Consider the following 22,162-nt stretch of genomic DNA (forward strand, 5'->3'; position numbering starts at 1 on the left):
TCCATTGCAGGTTGTGTTGACAGGTCAGCGGGTTCATATTATGTAGCCACGCCTGAAGAATTAGCAACCAAGCTTTGTTTTCCTGTTTGCAAGGCACATTCTTAAATGGTTTTTATATGGCGTTTTGTGATCTCGCGGTGTTTTAGTTCCAAAGCAAGCAAGGTAAAGTAAGAATCGTTTGATCATTTATTCTGACAGAAATGGGTGCTGACAATTCAATTCTTAATCAAACAATCAAAGTTCTTCATCTAGTGTAAACAACAACAATCAAACAACTGAAATAAGTGCTAACTATGATTATGAATATTTTACTCTTAGCCTCTTTTTCTGTTTGACTCTAATTTACATATGTGTTCCGTTTAAGAGTATGGTGATGACTGTTTTGCAATTAGTATGAAACCACTGGTGCATCTTGGCTGTATTAATTAGTGACGCAACAGGATTTGTTTGTAAAACCCTTTAACCCCCAAGAGTGACTAGCAAACAATTTCTCCTTACACTATCACCCCTTGTATATAACATTAAGGTCAAGAGAATAAAGGAAATGATCACCAACTACAGAAGTTCTTGATTACAAAACAAATTCTCCTCATCAGCACCTTAGGGAATGTATAGGGAACAGTATGGAGAATATGTAAACTGATGTTAGGGTGTAAAGAGTTAACTAAAACCCTTCAACTCCCAGAAGTGAATAAACAGGAACTTCTCTTAGTCATATCAACACATTTTCCATCAGACAGGTAAGGAGAAAGGAAAACTTTTATTTCTCTTTACTCCTCTTAACCCCTTTAACTCCTAGAGGTAATCAAAACGTAACTTCTCCCTATAATATCTAAACATTATTCAGCAAACAGGTCGTGAGAATATTCAAACTTATCAGGTTGAAGTTGTTATCTTGATCTGAAACCAAATTCTTGTAGCTTATTTACAAGGAAATGATCACCCATTTAAAAGGAGCTCTTTGTTAAACAAATTTTCCTTGTCCTCAGTACTGAAGGAAATGTATAGAGAACAGTATGGAGAATATACATACTGATGTTAGGAACCAAAGGGTTAAGAAAATGTTTGCATATGCCCCCAAAAATGAAGGGGATTTAACCAAAAAAGGTAGTTTAACTCACTTCAGTTGTATTTGTCTTTGTCTCCTGTGTATTTTTAAGGTCAATTCATGGTGATTCATTACACCCTTTAACCACTAAGAGTGACAAGAATCTAATTTCTCCTTACAAGATCACCTCTGATTCACATATTCAGGTCACAGGAATAAAGAAAATGATCATCAAGTAAAGGAGCTCATGATTGTTAAACAAAGTCTCCTTGTCAATACCATAGGAAATGTATAAAGAATAGTATGGAGAATATGCAAACTGATGTTAGGGTATACAGGGTTAAGCAGTTTTTTTGTTGCTCTGATTTATGGGAGAGAGCTTGAGAAGCTTGATACCACCTTGCTTGCCATGAATGAACCCAAAAGTCATACTGGAGACGAAGGCAATAGACTGAACAAGTTAGGTAATATTTTTTCAGTTAAATCGTAGAACCTTTTTTGATCTATAAATCAAATACAACTATTTCTGCTTAACAAGTCTACTTGTGTAACAACAAATATACCAGAGATGTACTTGTATTTGAAGATTGGACCCCCTCCAATGAAAAGGAGGGGAATTGCAACCCTCTATTAAATTGCATTGATCATGACTTTGCACTTGTATGCTGCTACCATTGAATTTTGATAACAATTCCTTTTATTTCAATTTTTTTCAGAAAAGGCAGTTTATTGACTGGAAAAAAGTAATCCTGAAGGCAGGAAATGGTGGAAATGGTTGCCTTCACTTTAAAAGACAAAAGTAAGATCAAAAGCTTATCAGATACAGTAACATTTAGTTATGATATTTTCTCCCCAATCATGAAATAAGTCATTGATATCACAATATCCAACATTGACATCTAGATACCAACCCAGAGCTGGTCCAGATGGGGGAGATGGTGGGAGAGGAGGGAGTGTCATTCTGATTGCAGATTACTCTGTTAAAGAGTTTGCTCATCTTCCCAAACATATCAAGGCTGAAAATGGTGGAGCTGGTAAGGCAGATGACTGTAAGGGAAAGAATGGCTCAGATCAGATGTGGCAGGTAAATTACAAACTTATCGGGTCACAAACCTAATGAAAACCAAACATTATGGACGTGAGAATAAAGGAAATGACCATGTTAGACAACTTCTCCTGGTCAGTACCACGAGAAATATATAATTATGGACAGTATAGTGAATATATATGCACACTGGGTCTGAAGGCTGGTTTAAATGACCACATGCACAGAATGAAGCACTAAGTGACTTTTGATACAGACTCAAATTCTCCTTGTGTTTCACAAAGAAACACACTGACAGTTTAGAAGGAGAATCTTGTAGTCTATCAGAAGTCACCTAGACTTAATTTCATGCACCCCTTAAAATGAATTTCTTAACAGATGTGCTTGGGGTGGTTAAAGGTGTTTTAATGGGGCTTTATAAGCAGCAGTAGGCTGCCAGTTTCTGGCTTAAATTGAAGCCTCTGGCTTACACGTTTCACTCCTTTGGCTGGTATTTTGTTAGATTTCCCTAACCATTTGCAATACTGTGTTTTATCTGACTGAGTTGGAGGGCTAGAGGGGAAAATATTTGGCTCCAGGTTAATAATGTGATGACCACTTGTAGGTATCTTCCCGAGTTGCTCAGGAGCACTGTGTAAATGAAGGGTCATGCCTAAGAACATGGCATGATTTTCCTTAACAGATGGTCATATTATGAAGAGAAGAGTGAACATTGGCATTAAGATTAGTTCCTCTATGTGAGTAACCTAATTAGAAAAGTCCCTTTGTAGGTACCCCTGGGCACTGTTATTAAAGAGCAAGGTCATGTAATAGCAGACTTGACTGCCATGGGACAGACCTTTGTAGCTGCTCAAGGAGGCCTTGGTGGAATGGGGAATGCATATTTCAAGACACCAGAGGATCGTGCACCCAATATTACCACTGAAGGGACCCCTGGAGAGGAAAAAGTTGTAGAGTTGGAGTTGAAGACAATAGCTGATATTGGATTGGTCAGTATTGCTTTGTATTATTGGAATTCAACCAATGTTTAGAACTTATAGCCTTGTGGCAAATTGGTTTGTCCTATGTTACAGGTTGGTTTCCCTAATGCAGGAAAATCCACTCTTCTAAGAGCAATTTCTCGGGCAATGCCAGCAGTTGCTGCTTATCCTTTCACCACCATTAATCCCTATGTTGGAATTGTAGAGTTTGAAGATTACCAGCAAATTGCAGGTAACATTTAAATGATTGCATTGTAACTGATACATCTAGATAAAATTTCTGCTTACAGTCTGCTTACTGTCTGCTATATGCTATATCATGTAAGCTGTAAGCCACATTTTCTGTTGGTTTAACTGGTGTAATCACCCATGCAGGATGGAAGAAAACACAAGAAAAGTTTGGTGCAATTAACCATGGCTATTTTAGCAATCAGTAGAAAGAAACCTTTCAGAGCATTGTTTTATTTTTTTATCTATTGCTCTATTGTCTTTTTGTTGTCATTTGTTTTTATTGAATTGATGTTTTCCTCTTCCTATTCTGTAGTAGCAGATATTCCTGGTTTAATAAGTGGAGCACATCTGAACAAAGGGTTAGGACATGCTTTCCTACGACATATTGAACGATGCCACTGTCTGCTGTATGTTTTGGACATTTCTTGCACAGACTCACTGACAACTTTTGCTTCCTTACGGCGAGAATTGGAGCTTTACAAGGAACAACTATCACAGAGACCAGCAGCTATTGTGGCTAACAAAGTAGACATTGCTAATTCAGAGACAGAAATCCAACAACTACAGAACACTTTCCCTCTTCCAGTTATACCTGTATCAGCAAAGTATGGAAAGGGTATACCAGAGCTGAAAAAAGAACTTCGAAAACTTTTCAATGACACTGTTGTAATTTCTTGACTTTAATTCACATTCAACGAAAGATGCAAGAAAAGACAAATCTTTAGCTTTTATTTAAAAATAGCTTTTTATTGGGTCACTTTGTAGGTTGTTCCAGAAAGTAATACTCATTCAGTAGCCATAAGCAAACTATTTACATTGATGTCCTCTGCATAAAAAATTAATTTTAGTACAACATGATGATAAAAATATGTACTAGTGAATAACAAAAATAGTAACACTTTGCAATAAATACCTCTGGTTATTTCATCCTAACTTTTGTACAGCCCAAGGGGTCAAACATCCAATTCTTTTTATGCACTTGCTATTGCATGAATGGGTAGTAGTCTATTAAATTCTAAAGCTAAACTAACATGATTATAGAATGGCAAGTAACAACTATTCACTAAAGTGGAGGTGGCCAATGGTGAATATTTACGGAGCTGTAAGTATGTACTAAAACAGTGAGAAGTATAGCCTAAAAAGATTATTTAAACTTGTTTACTCCTGCAACACTTATAATATTCTTGGACCCAGATCCAGTGCAAATTGCCTGGAAGTGAGCCCCAAAGATTATTTGGAGTTCGAGTGGCTAATAAGAGTGTGCCTTCAACACTATCAACTGTTAGTATATACTAATTATGAATAATCAAAATCATAAGTCATCTTTAAAAACCCTATATCCAAATTTAAACTCGTAGTCATGCAAACATTCCAATGAACACAATATCCTACATTTTCATCATAATATTAAATATATGTTTTTTGAACACAATAATGATTGGAGAAATATGACTTAATTTGTATTCCCCTATCATGGTTCACATTCTTGTCAATTTTACATACTTTTCATATCTTATTTAAGGGTTGTTACAACTAGAAAGACAATTGTAAGCTGATTTGGCTGTAAAAGCATATTGCCCATGATACAATGCAAACTCTGCCACAGTCACAATCTAAGCCAAGTTGTTCAGAACACATTTGTCCTAACCTTGCATTGGAGTAAACTTACTAGGCTTTGTAGCTTTCCCTTGAGATATACTCCCTCTCAAACAATTTGCCCCAGGATGACAAACTTTTCTTTGTCTTACTAAGAAGTCTTCATCTTTCCATTGTAAGAAGTGAAGTGTAACTTCTCTGTACAAGTTCAGTTCATTATTCAAAATATGTAGAAGGATTCAAGGACAGAGAGTGTTTGAAAAAACTCTTGACAGACAGTACTAGGAGACAGTAACCAGAAGCTAGCTTTCAGGATAATCCTTCATGTATGTCACAGCAATTTGATTGCAATTACACAATGAGATTAGAATAAAAAAAAGGTTATCATCTAAGTGTCAACTTGACAGAGAAAAAACTCTCATAAATAAGTGATGTACAAGAAAATGTACAACAGTTAACCCTTAACACCCTAGCATCAGTATGAACATTCTCCATACTGTTCACTATACATTTCCTACAGTGCTGACAAGGAGAATTTGTAAATCAAGGGCTTCTTTAGTTGATCATTTTTTTTACTCTTGTGACAATGAGTTAGTCAGGCATGATATCACAAGAAGACATTACAAGCCAATAGTTTTTAGAGGTCAAAGGGTTATAGAGGTTTACTACAAGGCTAACTCAATGCATTGAATTGCCTTTGTCAATGCTACTGTTAAAATGTAGTACTGTTACAACCAGCCATCTATAGAAGACATAGGCGAGTCTGCTGAGAACTCACTCGGAGAACTTGACGAAGGTGGAGAGTAGGTCACTGATGACTGTGTGTGGAGCATTGGACTGGAAAACCCTTCTTCGTCTGGAAATTGCTGAGTTGGCTGAGTAAAGAAAGGATCAGGATTGTTGAAGACCTCAAAGGATCTTGGAAGACTGGCACTACCTGCAAACAACACATGTTAAATACAAGCAACACTTACTATTATTATTGTTATTTTCATGTTTATCCTTTGTTTTCTAAGACCTGTATGGGAGATCTAGAGGCCTTTAATGGTCATCAAGTCAAACTCTGGATCATGATTGGCTTCATTTCATTTCCTTAACTGTTCTTTTCTTTCTTTGTTGCATTTCTTTTCATTAACAACTGATAAAGTTTTATGTATGGTCAAAATTTCAGTTTTAATGCCAGGAATTTATCATAACTCACCCTCTTCCTTTCCAAAGTAGAACTTACTCAATTGCAGAGTTATCAAATCATGACTACACCATGATCTCTTAGTTAGGACAGTAAAAACACCTCATATTTTCAGTGTCTTTTTCTGACTCGAGACTGACATAAGACAAATTGCTGAGGATAATTTTTTCTGGAACTTGCAGTCCAACCAAATGCGTAGGTTATAGGTTTTGATTTGGGGATTTAATCCAAGATCGAAAGAGGGTCAATTTCTGAAGAAACTGTGGTGCTGTGGGGGTGGGTTGTATTACAGGATGATTTGGTTTTATAAACTGAGTTGATAATGTAAATTGGTCACTGCAGAGAGTTTCTTAAGCTGACATTTTCAGCATTAGCCCATTGTAAGAGTGAAGGAAGGAGGGCCTGTGACCAAAGTGTCAGCTCTAGAAAGCCTCCCCAGTGTCATATTTACATAATCACCTTAGTTGATAAAACCAAATTATCAAGTAATTCTAAGATCTGATTGATCACTTTAAATCACCTACTTACCCCTCAAACATAAGAAAGTCAGGAAATCTTCTGTCTTGGCTGTATTAGCTGGGATGTAGATTTCTCCCAGTGGACTCACAAGTTTTCTGTCTTTAAGCCTTTGTTTATGCTTTTTTCTAAGTTTTCCCTGCAGCACATCAGATACTTCTTGTTTAAGGGCAGATATATCAGAGGTGTACCTCTCTTCTACTGAAAACAGAGTTTTTTCTGTTTTTAGTAAAACTTCAGGTACAAGCTTTGGAGGTGTGATTTTTCTCTTCTTAACCTGATCATTGCAAGTTTCAATGTCATTTTGATCGTTATTTTCTTGCTTTCGCTTTGCACATTTTGTGGATGGTTGTTTTTCATCTTTGCTGGCAGTATTAAATTTCTCAGTCAAGCTTTTAACAACGTTTCTTTTCTTTCCATCATTCCCTTTCTTGCAAGTGAATAAATTCCCATTTGTCTTCTGTTTATTTAAAACAATCTTAAGCTCTCTCTTCTGACCAGCCTTCACCAATTTGTTTGACTTAACAACTTTGTCTGATTTTTCTGGACTTTGAAGTTCTTTTCTCTGTTGTTTTTCACTAAGGGATCCCTTGTTCTGAAGCTTTCTCCATTTAGCCGAATCTCCTTTTTGGTCTTTGGATTTCGCTAATACCTCCTCATTTGTGATGGTAGGTTCACTCCCTTTCGTTATACCTTCATTCTGTTTTATTTCTAAAGAGCGGGTTTTGCTGCACTTTTTCAGTTTAGGACCACGGGGTTTTTTCAAACGTAGCCTTGTTTCAGTATTAGTGCATATCGATCTTGTTTCTGCGCTCGGTTGTGCGGGCTCTTCGTGTTTCTGTTGTGCACTTCGTGCTTCTTTCAAAGACTCATTAAGTGCCCTTCTTAACTCGATTTCTTCTCTGTGTTGCAGACTTGCATCAAAGAACTGCTTAAAAAAGAAACAGAGCTTAAAATTCAAGTGAAGAGCAATTTCCATGGGCATTTAATCAGAAGAACTAAGGCCGCGCGTCTCGAAAAGCAGGGTAACCAGGAATTGTAAGACTGTTTTACCAATGAAGTACACAGGGACCTGAAGAGGTTGAAAGTACTTCAACTTTTCTGCCAAATCCGATCCTTTCTATACTGATCTTAAAGGCAAATCCTAAGCGTAGATCTCAAGTACACTAGCCGGCTTTATCCGATTAAATTAAACAGCGTTGGTGCTAGTCTTTTTTTTTTCTTTTTTTGCAAGAGGAGCGCATCGCATATTCACTGATAATTCAGAAACATTTTGCAACAAAAAGAGCTCAGTGATCTATGTCGTCAGAGTAACTAGTACCTAAACATAATCTTTAAAGATGATTTACTTTGAATCTAATCCGTTCTCTGATTAGAACGAAATCAACCAAAGAGGGTTTTCACTGAATCTTTTAAGCTTAGATTGTGCCTTTTCTGTTCAAAATTCTTCACCAGATTGGCTTTATTTGAGTTTAGTGCAACTCGCTAATAAATCACAAGTCTGAACTACACTTGCGAGTAACATTAAACGTAAACATGTGTACTAGCACGATATTTTCCGAGTCCCTTTCAAATAATTTCATTGTTTTGATTGGAGCACGTTTTCAAGCGTCTTTTGCGCCAACTCAAAATCGCGATTTCCTCAAGTATAGCCAAAAACCATCGTTTTAGACCACTTACCATACAGGATCTTCCAGTCCGTTGTCGCTTGGGCCTTTTATCCGCCATGATAAGGTGTCAGTTTCCCGGTTTCCTAACTAAAACAAGGCGACCTTAGACAAAGACAGCATACTAGATTACCCGCCATCTTATCGGACTAACTTGTGCCCAGTCCTGTTCGAGAATTGTAACACGTGCTTGGTGTCAAAAGGTCGACAATACATTTGCAGAGGGTCGTTAGGAAGTGTATTAGAATTCATCTACCATTTTAGTTATCATCATGCAGTTGCGAAAAATCGTAGCTCTATCCCGCTAATATGTATTTTTTCTTTTTTTCTGTTTTACTTGCGAAAACACAATGATGAGCTAAACCAGGAGCCTTTTTTTATCCTAGCTAAAGCGTACATCAACCTGCCTAGAGGGTCCCCATTAGGGTTCTTCAATTCCGCGATCCCGAATAAAATTTTTTCTCAATCCAGTCCCGATCACACAATTCTGTCTTGGTCCACTTCCTAAACTTAGGAGGGCCTTCACATTGGGTGATGATTTTCTCAACCAGCATTGATCCGTTGAAGTCTTTGGTCGCTGTAAGGCGTAAGTTTATCTCTTTTCACCAAAATAATGATATCGTTCATTTAGAAGTTTTCAAAGTTTTGCACGAATAACGTACGCTAGTCACGGTAACGGCTTCCTTCTGTTAAACTTCGATCACGGACAAACGTATTAGTACAGACAGGTCGGTATCAAATAAAAAAATAACAATATCAACAAGTGCATAAAACACAAAAGGTGATGGAAATCCCATAGTTCCATAGCAAGGAAGATAAAGAAAAATCAGCTGAACACAACTCTGCCGTTGAAGCGAAAACTTCTCACTAAGCGGGAACCTCTTCCGAAGTGAAAATCAGCCTCTTGTTCCGCAGATGGAATGTCACCATCATCACTCGGGAATCGTACTCTAATATTCCATCTTCCTCTTCGTCTTGTTTTCCGCTGTTTTCTTGCTGCTCCTCGAAGTCAGAACGTTCGAGGCTGACCGGTTCGCCCGGCTTAATTTCTCTCTGATAGAGGTACGAGGGGGAGTTCCAGCTCTTGCCGTCGTTGTTTCCTGTTTGACAGAGCGCTGACGCACCGCTGCGACAAATGTTTAGGCTCAGTCCCTCATCTTCTGTATACTCTGTACGATCATGTACGATCGGCATCCCTCTGTCTCTGAAGACAATGAAAAATACGCAAAGAGGTTAATGTCTGATTGAGTTGCAGCGCCTGCTGTGACTGTATGCTCTGTGGTCCATCAGTACAGGTGGTAATGGTTAAATTGTCGGTATGGCCGAAAGGATCATGGCACGTTCGGGTACAGGATATCAAGAATTTGGATTCGTTAAATAGTACGCCAACCAATGGGTTTTCCTCTTTAAGCCTTCTTTAGCTGCATTTCCAAACTTTCTTGGGTAATCTAACACCGTGAAAATTGAATACCGTGAACATTCATCACGTCCAGTGTCGTGCGACTCAAGAGGTTAAGTGCGTCAAATAGATATAATTCTGAGACTTGCTGGAGGTTTTTCAAGGCCGTTAAGCATTTCAACTGGGGCAGCAGTCTTAGATGCCTCGTTACCCTTGGGGCCATTCAGGATTTTTGATAAATTGGCAGCTTCGCTTCTGATATAATTTACATTCCCGCGCATAAACAGCCCGGCTGCCGCCTGTTCGCCTGGTGCTTTTCATAGACTGAGAAGATCAATTTCTTCAGGCAAATTCTCGTCAACGGACATCCCGGTTCTCGGTTTGTTTAAGTGAATGTTTCCCGAATCCCGCCTCTCAAAATCGCCGATTCCCGTTTCCCGTTTATAATAGCAATCCTGCATTTCGCTCCCTTCTCACTTTAAATTCCCGGATCTCGGCCTTTAAATAAGCCCAATCACGGATCCCGAAAAACCTATCGGAGACCCTATGTCTAAAGGTGCAGAGTGGGAAAGAAGGCAAAGTTTGAGTTGGATCGTCGTATTAAGAAAGATTTTATTTAATCCACAACAGGCAAGAGAGGTCAACAGACGTCGCCATACACAAGGAAAAGTATTCTTAAGACCGGGTACTGTTTAATTCTGCATCTGGCAAGTAATCACTGCGGGTTGGTGAGACGGAAGCTTTCGTTTCACCTTGGGGGAGAGGGAACGGCTAAACGTAGGCTACGAGAAATAGAACTCCGAGTGTTCCCAATAGGAGTCGAACCCAGTACTTCCCGATTCTAACGGTCATCACTAGGAGGCCGATCAACCCTTCACGCACTAACATCATTATACATTCTCCATTCTGCTCTTTATTCCTTTTATTAAGGTGCTGACAAGGAGAATTTGTTTAGCGATCAAGAGCTTCCTTAAATGGTGAACATTGCTCATAAGTTTAAGATCTTGGTTAAGGGAGCAAGATGAAGAGCCTAACTGATCCAAATGTTTTTGCAAGACCTAACTGTAAGGCCCTTCTCGCCGTGAAGCTACATCTTATAATAAAAAAGACAAATATTAGAAGTGATATTTGATTCTTTCATTTTGACAAGTTAGCTTCTTTTAACTCTCGTATACGGTTTTTTTTTACAGATCTGTAATTAGTTGGTTTCAGCCATAAGTAGGTGAGTTGCGGCAAACAATTTTAAGAGAATTTTTCGTCGAAGTATTTAAGGTAGAAATGGCAGCTTTCAAAAATTCGCTGCAGCGTTTTAAATACCTGTAATTAGCCCATTAGCTGTTTCACTTGCCCACCGACAAAACACCGGCAACAGTTTCTTAAGAAATCAAATAGTTCGTTTTGGTTCTAACTCGAAAAACAGCGAAATGACCTCCAAGTCTACAAAGTCTTCATTTCCGTTTCCACTTTCTCTCCGTAATTTCTGACAGGTTTGAAGAACTACCTGTTACTTGAGAAAAAGGAAAAACAAGGAAAAAGGAAAAGAGAAGAGGTGTAAAAAAACCGTTTCGTCGTCACCAAAAGAGAAAACTAGGGAACTTAGAATCAAATAGTGTTCAGAGTCTCTTTCAATTACGTAATTTCCACCAATTACTTGTAACATTGCACACACAGGAGGGGCCATCTACATCAGGAGGAGCACCACTCATCTAATGGTAGCCATTGCCAAATTCATCATCAGCTAAACTGTATTTTGTTATATCTATATAAATATTTCAACTTTCGGCTTGAACACTATTTGCGTTGACAGCCATAACCGATAGGATCCTTCCATTGGGAACCTGTGCATCTACTTGAAATCAAACTTTATTTTCACTAAGTACCGCATGCGAACCTGAGGAAGGATAAAAGATGAGCACAAAATTGATCAAACACGTTTTGTAATATTTGGCGTTTAACCTCATTAGGCATCTCCTTCTCGATCTTTCATTTGGGAGGGGTGGGGAGGAGAAGGGAGGGGAGGGGAAGGGAGGGGAGGGGAAGGGAGGGGAGGGGAAGGGAGGGGAGGGGAGGGGAGGGGGCGACCAGGACACTTTTATTTTAATGAAATAGCGCCCTAAGGACGAGGTTACGGGATTTATGCCACGCATGGTCGCTCCCACACAAGAGAAGGTGTTGTTGTGTGACATTTTAAAAACAGCTACTTAGGACACCTTTACAAAGGCACAAGTTCACGACATCTTTCATGTCTCCTGCTCCGTTCAGCCTTCCAATAAGATTGTTACCCTTGCATCCGCGGCTTTTCCCCCGCCTTTGGCAAACATACTACATCTAATGGCGGCAAGCTCTGCAGTTACACGGTTACTGATTTGTTTCAATCGATAATGCAATTCATACCTGACTTGTGTTGTAGACAATGTACTCTGTGAATGATGGAAAAAATAACCTCAATACTTTGCTAACTATAAAGAGGACATATCTTTTCTCACGACAAGAAATTAAAAATTTACCAAACAATTCGCAGAATAACTCCAAGAACTCCTTTTTTAGTCTAGCCAAGGAAACTATCTTGGATTTTTTGAAATCACGATAGACGGTAAATAAAAAATTTTTGTTCGCAAGAAACTCTTTGGGAAGTGATAAGCCAAAACTTCACCAATACAGTAAAACAGCAACAAAACTTTGCAAAAAATATTCTCAAATTGCAACTCTCCAACCCAACGCCGACACTCGAATACTCGCCCTTTGAACCTTAAAAATGTTTCAGCGGGCGTGTCCCATCACTTCGATTGTTTTCGGAACAAAAGTAAAGATAACATAATGTCCAGGTACCGTTATAGTTCAGCGTGTATCCACGTGGGTTTACAACACCAGTCTCAGTAGTTTTACCAAAAGGGACAGTGACCCCGTCTGGCCTGTAGGATAAAAACAAGAAATTATGGTGAAAAGTTACTTGCTTCCGAGAGAGCTATGCAATTTTCTAACCTGTGAGGCAATTAACGAGAGTTCAACCTTCATTCTTAGGTCGCATTTCAACCAAATAAATTTTCTTGGCAGTACTTATGACAGTTTTTCCTCCACAAATTCCTTTTCCATACTCTAAATACCAGGGTTTTTTTTTTTTAATATGGCGGCTTCCAATGGGAAGAACTGCCAAGGAAAAGATACGCAAAAAACCAAACACACCTGGTCATGATTTGGAAAAAATCGAATGAGCTATATTCTCTTTTGACTTTGTGCATTCCCTTCGCCCTTTTATCCTACCGTGTTCTCAGGAACTACATTAAAGAAATACTGTAATCTTTGGCGACTTACATTGTGTAGGTGTCATTCGGATCGGGACCTACCCGACCCATACCTTTCACACTTTGACAGTCAGATGGCAGTTTGTCAGCGGTATAATCTGCAGCCAAGAGTTCGTTACTCTTCCCCAGGGATACCTGAGCGATGATGAAGCGGTTAAGCATGAAATTACCGCAAAAAGTAAAAAAAATTAAGTTCTTGCTTTTAGCCGCCTAAACACTGCGAAGAAACTATTTGAATCTGAGGGACCAGTAATCAAGTATTTAACGCCTGGGTGGGATCACATGGTTTTTAAGGGGAAGTGAGGAGGGGGGGGGGGGGGTCAGTCGTCGCCAACAGAGTAGAATGGGGGGGGCTATAGAAAATTGGGAGGGGTCAGGTAAATTTTAGATAAATTTTAAAGCAAGTACCTACAATAGCATCACTGAAAAGTTAACGAAAGTGACTCTTTACTAACCTCACTGAGTAAAAGAATGCCAACATTCTTCGATCTTGTTGCAAAGCAGTAATTTGCACTTTTGGATGACATGTCAGCGAAATAGATACCCTTACCAAACTAGGATATAATTCGAGAAAAAAAAATTAAATGATGGGTGCATGGAATGTAACGTAAGAAACCAAGGCTTAGTATTTGTAATAAGTTCTCTATGTTTGAGTTCTGCCAGAAACTTGCAATGAATAAAAAATGAACAACTGAATGAAAAAAATGAGTAAATAAATAAACAAGTGAATCCGAGAACTTAGAAGTTTCGTGCGCAGCGTTTGTCTGGCTAGCCTCTCTGATGCGTTCAGTAAGCAAGCGGAGCGTTAACTTGGTGGTTGTGGAGCGAAAAACGAGGAGGGTCAAGTGACGTAACGAACAGCCTTAGTTATTCTCAAAACTCGGTTAGTGTCGAATTTTTGTGGCAGATTTAAAAATATGGAGCGTACTTCATTCAATTAGCTTATCTTTTCACGATATTTATTCAAAAAGGTCTTCTTGTAAGCCTTAAATTCAAGTAATCGACCTGCTTTTCTAAGTAAAGAGTTCTTACCATGTACCCTGTCACTGGAGCCTCTGGCGGAGCTATCCTCAATCCTTGACTTAAAATGCCAACCCAGTTTGTTAAACGAGATCCATGCCAGAGAAGCATCCTGCACAAATGACGACAGAATTAGAAAAGTTGCCTACTCATCATCTAGTAACTATCAAAGAGGCTGTTGTAAGAGTAGTCTTGCTTTAGAATTTCTTTTTCGCAGGGTGGGTAAGAGTTGGGGGAGGGGGAGAGTAGGGTCAATAAGCACCTTTTCTAACGACCTATCTAGAAATTTAGAGGACACTTTTCTTTCTCCCATAGCGACTATCCCCAACAAGCTACTCACCTGTTACCCACATCAGTGAAATCTTTCTTTTCATGCTCCAGTGCAAACACATCCAGCAGTTCCATGTCGTACTGATTATGAGTAGAAGCATGAGTATTCTTTAGATATTTAGAAATCATCTGTAAGAAACAAAGGACAGTTTCCCACTTTTAAAACAACTTCTCAGGGAATATTTAATGAGATGCAGTCTATGTAAGATTGAACATGTTTTTCCCAATTTCTTGTTAAAGTTTGCCACTACGAACAAAAAAAAATCTTTCTTTATTCCACAAAAAAACTCAAATGTTTTCAATATTTCCGTAAGTATTAACCCTTTGCACCCCAATATCAGTATTCACATTCTCCACACTCTTCAAAGCTTCTTAGGTTAACGGTCATTTCCTGTATTCTCATTATTTTAATAGATGATTCAGCAGTATTACTGTAAAGAGAAATTAGATGCTGATCAAAGGGTTAACACACACTAGACTTCTGACATCGCTGACATGAACATGCAGTGTTTGGGATGCTTGTCACAGTAATATGCCACAAGACACTACTTCATTTGCTGACTCGACGTCAGATTCTCTGTAGCTCAAAGGTAGTGCATGAAAGCACGATTTAAAAGATCTTCTACCTTAAAATCATTATGGTCATGATCAAGGGGCTTCAAAGCACAATGTAGTGTTTTGTAATGCTTGTCAAGGGGATGTTCAAGGGATTCCTCTTCTTCTTGCAAGGCCTTGACAGCAATTTGAATGTCTCCTAAGGCCTAAAAGAGACATAATCAACATAAGTAAATTCAATGTACAAAGTTTTGATAATCAACACAAAATGTTAAAGAAATTGTCAAGTATCAAATGCAAATTATTTCCAAAACTGTCATGTCTGGCTAGATAGTTTTATCAGTGTTACACTGGACTGTAAAATTTATAGATGAATTCATAAAAATCATGTGTTAATATTTTTCATCATAATGACCAACTTTGCAGTCAGAAAGATGAATGAAAATACTACATTCTGGTTGGTCACCTGATCAGGCAAGGTAGGACTGTCTTATGAAAAGCCTGTTGAACTTTCAGATCTAACACTAGGATTTGTTAACACAAAGTGATTGTTAAACTGCAGCAAAATCATTTTTGAACAAAACCTGCTCTCTGAAGTCCTGTAACTCATATCTTTTCCATTCCTGTAACTTGTTTATCATGGACTTATGTTTGATGTAGTGTTAAAGGAGAGTGATTAAGTGAGAAAGCTGATGGGGAAAGACCCTGCTGTTCCTCCCTTCTCTCATCCACATCTGTAGAATTTTCTTTCTCAACCCAATTTTTTTGTGCTTTGAAAGTCCGCCAAACGTTTCTACAAGCAGTCCCTCCTTTTTGGCTGAGTCTGTTATGTGTAAAGAATTGTTGTTGATGTGCAGCACAGAACTCTGGGGGTAGACTTATCAAAGAATTTGGTCTATATCCACTTTCTTGATCAACACATTATGACCAACAGAACACCATACATACCTCTAACAAATCCAGTTTGATCTTGACATCCTCTGTTGTTCTAAGGAGAGGTGGTCTTTTCATCCTGAAGGAGGAAGGAATTTGATGGTTTTGTATGATTAGCTCTTCATAAAAAAAAAAATCTTAGCACTGCTAATCAAGATATTTTTCTCAAAGTGCTGGGCTCATTTGGGTTCAACATATTTTCAGAAAGTGCTTAATACAAGGTAAAAATGTGGTGGCATTCTTTTCAGCAGATACAGTACAATTATTTCTGGTGGCTGGTGTGTTGACTTAATACTGCTCACTTACCCAAAACAGTGAGGAATTCTTGTGTAGAACTCATCACATGCTTTCACCAGTTTAGAGCCAAAGTCACTGTTTCTTATGCAGGTATCAATCCTCTTCAGGGCTTCATAACCAGCTTTAATCTGATCTGTGGTAAGCTTTCCTAGAAAAATTGCATGGAAAATGCATAAAAGATTGGGCAAAATAAAGCCAATTTCCTAAGGTCTCACAACAAGGTAATCATTTGATTGACCTTTGGGATGATCCACACTTTGGTTCTATGGCTTTCGATTTTCCAATGGCAGAATGATATGACATAACAAAACAAAATAGTAGGCCACTTGACTTAAGCTAAATACAGTGGAATTGAAATTTTGGAGGTGTAGATACTGAGGATCAAGAAGAAAAATCATAGAGGATGCATATGACCAGCCAATTGATAAGAGGAGAACTCACCAAAATAACAATGATCACAATGTGCCATTTACTGCTACTGAAAACTAACTGAATGAAATGAAATATCATGTTTCATATGGTATCCCATGGTTTCTCAACCTCATTGTCTGATGAAGACTGACAGCATGAGGGCAAATCATCATAATCTTCATCAGGAGACATGACAATCTGAATCAAACAACAAGACCCTATTGTTACTTAAGTATCTTCTATATAAATCCCATAGTTACCAAGAGGTGCCTTTCTGGTGTCATATTTCATCTCCTTCAACATTTCTTCCATTGCCTGTACATTGCAGATCAGTTCTACCAAGTTCTGGATTCTCTTGTCCAGTTTGCTTTCTAAAGTAGGTTTTTCTTCTTTTACAGGTGCATCAACTTGATCTTTTTCCTCCTTGTCAGCATTGTAATCCATGATCAGAAGATCATACTTCCCTGGGACTTTTTGAAAGTTATGCCTGTCCTCCCAATCATTTTTGGTCTTGTCTGTGAATCTGAAAATCAGATACACATTTCCCTTAAATCAAGTTTGTGTCCCCTGTATTTTTACAAAAATGTTTTTCTATCTCCTTGATTGACCCTGAGATATCAGGTTGATTTTCTCACTAACCCTTTAATGCCCAAGATCAGATTGTAAATTCCCTCTGGCTGCAACACATTTTCCTATAAATTTGTTATGGGAATTTGGTATTAGATCAAGATAACAACTTTTACCCATTAAGTTTGAGTGTTCTCATCACTGATTTTCTGTATGTGTGCATATTATGGGGAGAAGTAACATGTTCATCACTTCTAGGACTTAAAGGGTCAACAACATCTAAAAAGCCATTACATGTCATAATATTGCACAAGCTGTCTTTCTCACCATTATTATTATTTTTTCCTGGTAAATCAACTTTTTCTTCCGAATATCTTTTCATGATTTTAGGTCACAGGTCATATCGATAGTTTGAAACACTTAAATTATTATTTTAAAGCCAACAAGTTGACCTTACTTTTTAGTGAACACTCTTTTAGCCCCCTCAAGATCTGGCCCACAGGTAACTAAGTTGTTTTGACCATTGAATCCCACTGGAAAAAAAAACATACATGCTGATGGTGATTGGATAAATGCACACAATCTTTGTGAGTGATAAATCTGGCAGACTGTAACAAGACAGACTCCCAGGACACATTACAAAACACAGCTTCTGGTTCAAGTGAAACTCTACTGGGGAAACAAATAGGAACCAAAATAAGGATGTTAAAATGTGAGTTCTTTATAGAAATAGAGAAAGAAGTTTTTTCAACTTGTTATGAGCATGAGACAAAGAAAAACACTTTTTCTTTTCCTTTTAGCCACAAATCATCATAGCATTACTTTCAAAGATCAGATGTTACTATCACTACCTCTTCCCCATCTTTGCCAGACATAATACTTCTTTGCTTGGTTATCCTCCAGCAATTGAATGAGATAGTACTTGTTGTTGTTGTTCATGACATTTGTCTGCCAAGGAATTGAAACATTTGGATATATAACACTTGTGAAATGGCAACAAAGACTACATAATTTCATTGACATCAGTACACCTATAGATTAATTAATAATAACACTATTATACATTGCAGAGCAAAGAGGAAATGATAGGAAAGGAAACAATCAATGTTGAAATATAGTTTGATTTAAAATAAAATTATCAATTTTGAATTTTAAGAAATGTGTGGCAGCAAGTGAGGAAAATTAATAATGGGATCTTAGAAGTGACAAGGATTGAAGAATTACCTGGTTCAGCATTACATCCCAAATGTCATCTCCTTCTGTAAACACATGAGTGCTGTCTTTAATTGTGCAGAAACTGTCCACTGGAGCCTTTCCACTGAACACAAATGACTTCACATCACCTTTAAAGAAAGAGGTCTAACGAATGAAGCAATGGTAATCACATTTTTGACTCATACATGTGGCTCTTATTGAGGTACATACCAACTTTTCTATGTGACAAGAAAAAGTTTGATCTACAGAACACTTACCATTTTCAGCTTCATCTTCTTTTTTCACTTTCTTGTTTGCCTTTGCAGCACTCTTATCTGCTGTCACTGCTTTAGGTTGGGTCTTTGAGACTAAGGTGAGAAAAATTGTAATATCTAAACTACAAGATTCATCTTAATCTTTTTTCATAATTCGATCATCAAATAATGGTAAACTAGGATTGATTTCCCCAATAAGGTTTTGAAGAGAGCATCAGAAGTGCTTCTTGAGTCCCCTAATCCAATTTCAAATCAAGAAGGATTCTTGCAAACTTTGCCCAAGTACACAATGTAATTTTTCTGTCACACATACTGATGAGTGGCCACCATTAGTATAGTTCTTGGTTTTTTAGTAAATTCAAAGGGTCTCTTGAAAATTGTCTCTTGGCATCCTTTTCTGTTCACTGTCAGATATCAACATCCTTACACTAGAGATCTGTTTGCACCAGTGGTTGATAAATTACCTTTGTCTTTGTTATAAGTAATATTTTTGAGAGGTCTAAATGATCATTTGCATCTACTGAAAGAGGTATTTTGGTTAATAATTCAGTAAAATAGCAGCAACATTCATTTCCACAACCACCATAAAATAACTGATTATTGCCCTCTAACAAGAACACTGTCAATATTAACTTACTAGCATCAGTGGCCTTGATTCGATGTACATTCTTCACTCCCCTTCCAGTTTTAGTTGTTTGAACTTTCTTTGCTAAATCAAGAATAAGTTCTCTTTTATCATCTTTGAACTTGATGCTGGATAACCCTACCATGTATGCTGCCTCAAAAAGGTAAACAATAGGCTTAGAGTATTCTGTCCAATTTCCTTTGGCATCCTCATATTCCCAAGTATCTGCAATGAGAGCAATTGGCAAGCATACCATTAGAAAAATTTTCAATAAATTGTTCAAAGACATTGTCAGGTGGTCATTAGAGGGCAGTAGGCAGCAGAAACCCCTCAAACCATTTTGCACTGGCTACTTTGTGAATTATGATCACAGACAGAAAATAAGCATTTTTTAACTGATTCTAACATCAATGCTCGGCATAAAAAATGACACAAACATGTCCCAGAATGCTATAAATGTCTCAGAGAGATTCAAATTTAAATTTTTTAGGGGTAGTATGCCTGCAAACCCCACAAAAAGGGGATGTAAATTTGCAACACATTGTCCTTGTTATCCAAACATCATTCAATTCAGTAGTTCTCTCAGTTCAAATTAACATCTATTATATTTTGTAATCAATCCTGAGTCTGTTTTGCTTCACAATGCTCAGCAACTGATCTTTCTGAGGCCATAATAACATTCCCTAGTCATTACACACTTTTTGGAGTTTACTTGCACAATACCTATAAAAATAGCAGTTTGAATCATTTCTGCACTTAATAAAATGACTTTCCAAATAGAGGGAACAACAAATAATTTTTGGATGGGACTAAAAATAAAAGAGGCAATAATCAACCAAGACAGAATAACATATACTTCAGGATTAGGAATATTTATCAAAATGGATATGCCAAATGACAATATAACAGATTTAGGTAAAATTCTTCATAAAAGAAGTTCAGGTTTTGAAGTGGGTCTACTTAAAAGGTTGGGCATTCTCATGTACAGCTCCTAGTTTTAAAACAAGGGTAATAAAGTTGTCTTTCTTTCACCAACTCCCTACTCTCTTTCCATGTAACAACCTATAAAGGAAGAGGCAAGCACGAATCATCCTCTTACATTCATCTGGATCTACACTTCTGTCCACCAGAGTGCATCTAATCCTTTTTTCCCATCCAGTTTTCTTATTCCTCTGCACCATCCTCTCAAATATAACTGTGATCTCAGACTTGCCATCTTTGATATCCACGTCTGGTTTTCCAGCTTTAAAGGCTTCACTGATAACCTCAACCTGATTAGCAGAAAACTTTGTCCATGTTGACTTATCAGACTCTCTTTCCCATGCTACTGGTTTAAGACTGGGTGAAGCATTAGTTGGTATTTTACCATTTGAATCCAATTTCAGCTTTTTAACTGGTGAAGCATTTCTTGTTTTGTCCTGGTCATTGGTGCTGGCTGAAATTTTGATTGGGATGTATGATATTTTAGTAAAAACTGAAACAGCTGACAGCACTATGGGGTGCTCTGTTGGCTACTCAAACTGCTAATATCCTTTGCTATTCGCTTTGCGGCTTGGTAAATTGACAACTACCCATTATTTTGTTACTAGAAGAATCTACGTTCCCATTCCGATGACAAATAAAACAAACAACACAAAAAATACAAAAACAGCTGCTAATTTATTAGATCCGTAATTATGCATGGCTGGATGAGTTCAGCTCATCGGAAGAATACTCTCCTCAGCGATAACATAATTACTTTACACAGAAGCGTTACAAAATTTTTTAAGTAGTTCTAGCTGTCGTGTTTTTTTTTGCGGTGAGTCACATGTAGTTGACATTTGCAGACGGCAGATTGTATCAACTATGTATGCCTTTAGCCCTATTTATTTTCGTTTTAGGAACTCCTCCCGTCGATAACCACTAACTGATAATCGTTACTTCTGCTAGAGCTGGAAATCACTGCTTTATGTTTTCGGATACCTTTGGGAGTCGTGATCATTGCGCGTACAAAGCTTGCATAGCACTTGTTTAATTTTGCTGTTCAGTCCACGAAGTCGAATAAGAAAATCACATCACAAACACAGCTGCCTAAATCTATGTGTATGATCAAAATGGATTTTTCACTTTCTAATACTTACATGGTGCTTTGCGCCGTCTCGTTCTCTCAGACATATGGCTCTAGCTATTTCATTCGGGTTTTTTCTTTTGTGACACTTTGTTTACGTAGAGATTCAAAATGGCGCACCATTAAGGTTAACTTTGCCCGGGAAATTGGCGCGAAATTGTTGTCGTCGCCAGGCCCCTTACGTCCTTCCGACGGAGCGGAGCATGTCAACTACATGTGACTCCCTTCAAGTTCTAGTTTTGCTGATATTTCAATCACACGGCCTCATCCCTGATATTCAAAGAGGCAGGGATTTCGCTATCTTTTTTTCTGCCCTCCTACTTTTCTTCTCCACCTGCCCCCCCGACTGCTTTCGATGGGTACAAAAGAAAGGCAATTTGACGTATGCGGCTAGCAGCATTGAAAAATCCCGCCACGTTTTCTTGCTTTCGCTTCAAGTCAAGAGTTTATCTTTCTTGCTTTGAGTACGTATGTCAGTCGATGACCTAGATTTCACGTGGAAAATAATTCTAAGCTGTCTGTAAATGGTGAAATTGAGCAGAAAACTAATGTCGGTCGCTACGTGGCTAGCCAGCAGAGGATGAATTTGACGCAAGTGAATCTCACTCCATCTGCAGCCGAACAACATGCTATATTTTCTGGCTCGAGAGTTGAGTCGCTCGAGGAAAAAGCAAAGAAAGTTCAGCTTAGAATTAGTAGTATTACAAAAGGTCGGGAAGTAGAAGTCAAATCTTTATTGTTGATAGTGCACAATTTTTGAAAGCATCCTGAATCTTATTGCAACAGGGTGCAGATCACTTTACTTTCCATCACAATTTTTTACTGAGACTTTCCAGTACAAAATAAAAACTTAGTATTGTATAAGTAAAGAACTG

The 22,162-nt window shown here is 38.0% G+C and overlaps 3 protein-coding genes across 4 annotated transcripts; 1 reads left to right on the forward strand and 2 right to left on the reverse strand.

The window, feature by feature from the left end:
- Positions 1–49: 49 nt before the first annotated feature.
- LOC131794373 (mitochondrial ribosome-associated GTPase 2) lies at positions 50–4,018 on the forward strand. The gene is made up of 6 exons (XM_059111901.2): positions 50–162; positions 1,765–1,847; positions 1,952–2,132; positions 2,864–3,082; positions 3,167–3,305; positions 3,618–4,018. The coding sequence occupies exons 1-6, from the start codon at positions 106–108 to the stop codon at positions 3,980–3,982; spliced, it is 1,044 nt and encodes a 347-aa protein (XP_058967884.1). The 5' UTR covers positions 50–105; the 3' UTR covers positions 3,983–4,018.
- A 1,251-nt stretch (positions 4,019–5,269) lies between these two features.
- Positions 5,270–8,423, reverse strand: LOC131794371 (uncharacterized protein DDB_G0284459). Of its 2 annotated transcripts, none has more exons than XM_059111900.2 (3): positions 8,286–8,423; positions 6,618–7,533; positions 5,270–5,837 (listed from the first exon to the last, which is right to left on the reverse strand). In XM_059111900.2, exons 1-3 carry the CDS (start codon positions 8,331–8,333, stop codon positions 5,629–5,631), a joined length of 1,173 nt encoding a protein of 390 aa, XP_058967883.2. In that variant the 5' UTR covers positions 8,334–8,423; the 3' UTR covers positions 5,270–5,628. The 2 variants fall into 2 exon arrangements, with proteins under 2 accessions (XP_058967883.2, XP_058967882.2); XM_059111899.2 differs by having other exon boundaries at positions 6,618–7,536.
- A 1,931-nt stretch (positions 8,424–10,354) lies between these two features.
- On the reverse strand, positions 10,355–21,425 carry LOC131794247 (poly [ADP-ribose] polymerase 2). The gene is made up of 18 exons (XM_059111757.2): positions 21,301–21,425; positions 20,280–20,615; positions 19,193–19,405; positions 18,559–18,648; positions 18,311–18,429; positions 17,938–18,034; positions 17,544–17,619; positions 16,780–17,042; positions 16,118–16,256; positions 15,827–15,890; positions 14,950–15,084; positions 14,334–14,452; positions 14,006–14,105; positions 13,429–13,527; positions 12,984–13,108; positions 12,501–12,583; positions 12,066–12,091; positions 10,355–11,562 (listed from the first exon to the last, which is right to left on the reverse strand). Exons 1-18 carry the CDS (start codon positions 21,332–21,334, stop codon positions 11,518–11,520), a joined length of 2,163 nt encoding a protein of 720 aa, XP_058967740.2. The 5' UTR covers positions 21,335–21,425; the 3' UTR covers positions 10,355–11,517.
- Positions 21,426–22,162: the final 737 nt, after the last annotated feature.

The sequence above is a fragment of the Pocillopora verrucosa genome, chromosome 3 (genome assembly GCF_036669915.1).
Source record: "Pocillopora verrucosa isolate sample1 chromosome 3, ASM3666991v2, whole genome shotgun sequence".
NCBI classification, from domain to species: Eukaryota; Metazoa; Cnidaria; class Anthozoa; order Scleractinia; family Pocilloporidae; genus Pocillopora; species Pocillopora verrucosa.

Coding starts and splice junctions, on each gene's coding strand:
- LOC131794247 (XM_059111757.2), bottom strand. CDS start 21,334: ATGTCTGAGAGAACGAGACGGCGCAAAGCACCAT. Junction 15,085..15,826: donor TCAAACTGGATTTGTTAGAG/GTATGTATGGTG, acceptor TGTCTCTTTTAG/GCCTTAGGAGACATTCAAAT. Junction 14,106..14,333: donor TTCACTGATGTGGGTAACAG/GTGAGTAGCTTG, acceptor TCATTTGTGCAG/GATGCTTCTCTGGCATGGAT.
- LOC131794373 (XM_059111901.2), top strand. CDS start 106: ATGGTTTTTATATGGCGTTTTGTGATCTCGCGGTGTTTTAGTTCCAAA. Junction 2,133..2,863: donor GCTCAGATCAGATGTGGCAG/GTAAATTACAAA, acceptor GTCCCTTTGTAG/GTACCCCTGGGCACTGTTAT. Junction 3,083..3,166: donor CAATAGCTGATATTGGATTG/GTCAGTATTGCT, acceptor CCTATGTTACAG/GTTGGTTTCCCTAATGCAGG.
- LOC131794371 (XM_059111899.2), bottom strand. CDS start 8,333: ATGGCGGATAAAAGGCCCAAGCGACAACGGACTGGAAGATCCTGTATG. Junction 7,537..8,285: donor GGACTGGAAGATCCTGTATG/GTAAGTGGTCTA, acceptor TTCTTTTTTAAG/CAGTTCTTTGATGCAAGTCT. Junction 5,838..6,617: donor GACTTTCTTATGTTTGAGGG/GTAAGTAGGTGA, acceptor TGTTGTTTGCAG/GTAGTGCCAGTCTTCCAAGA.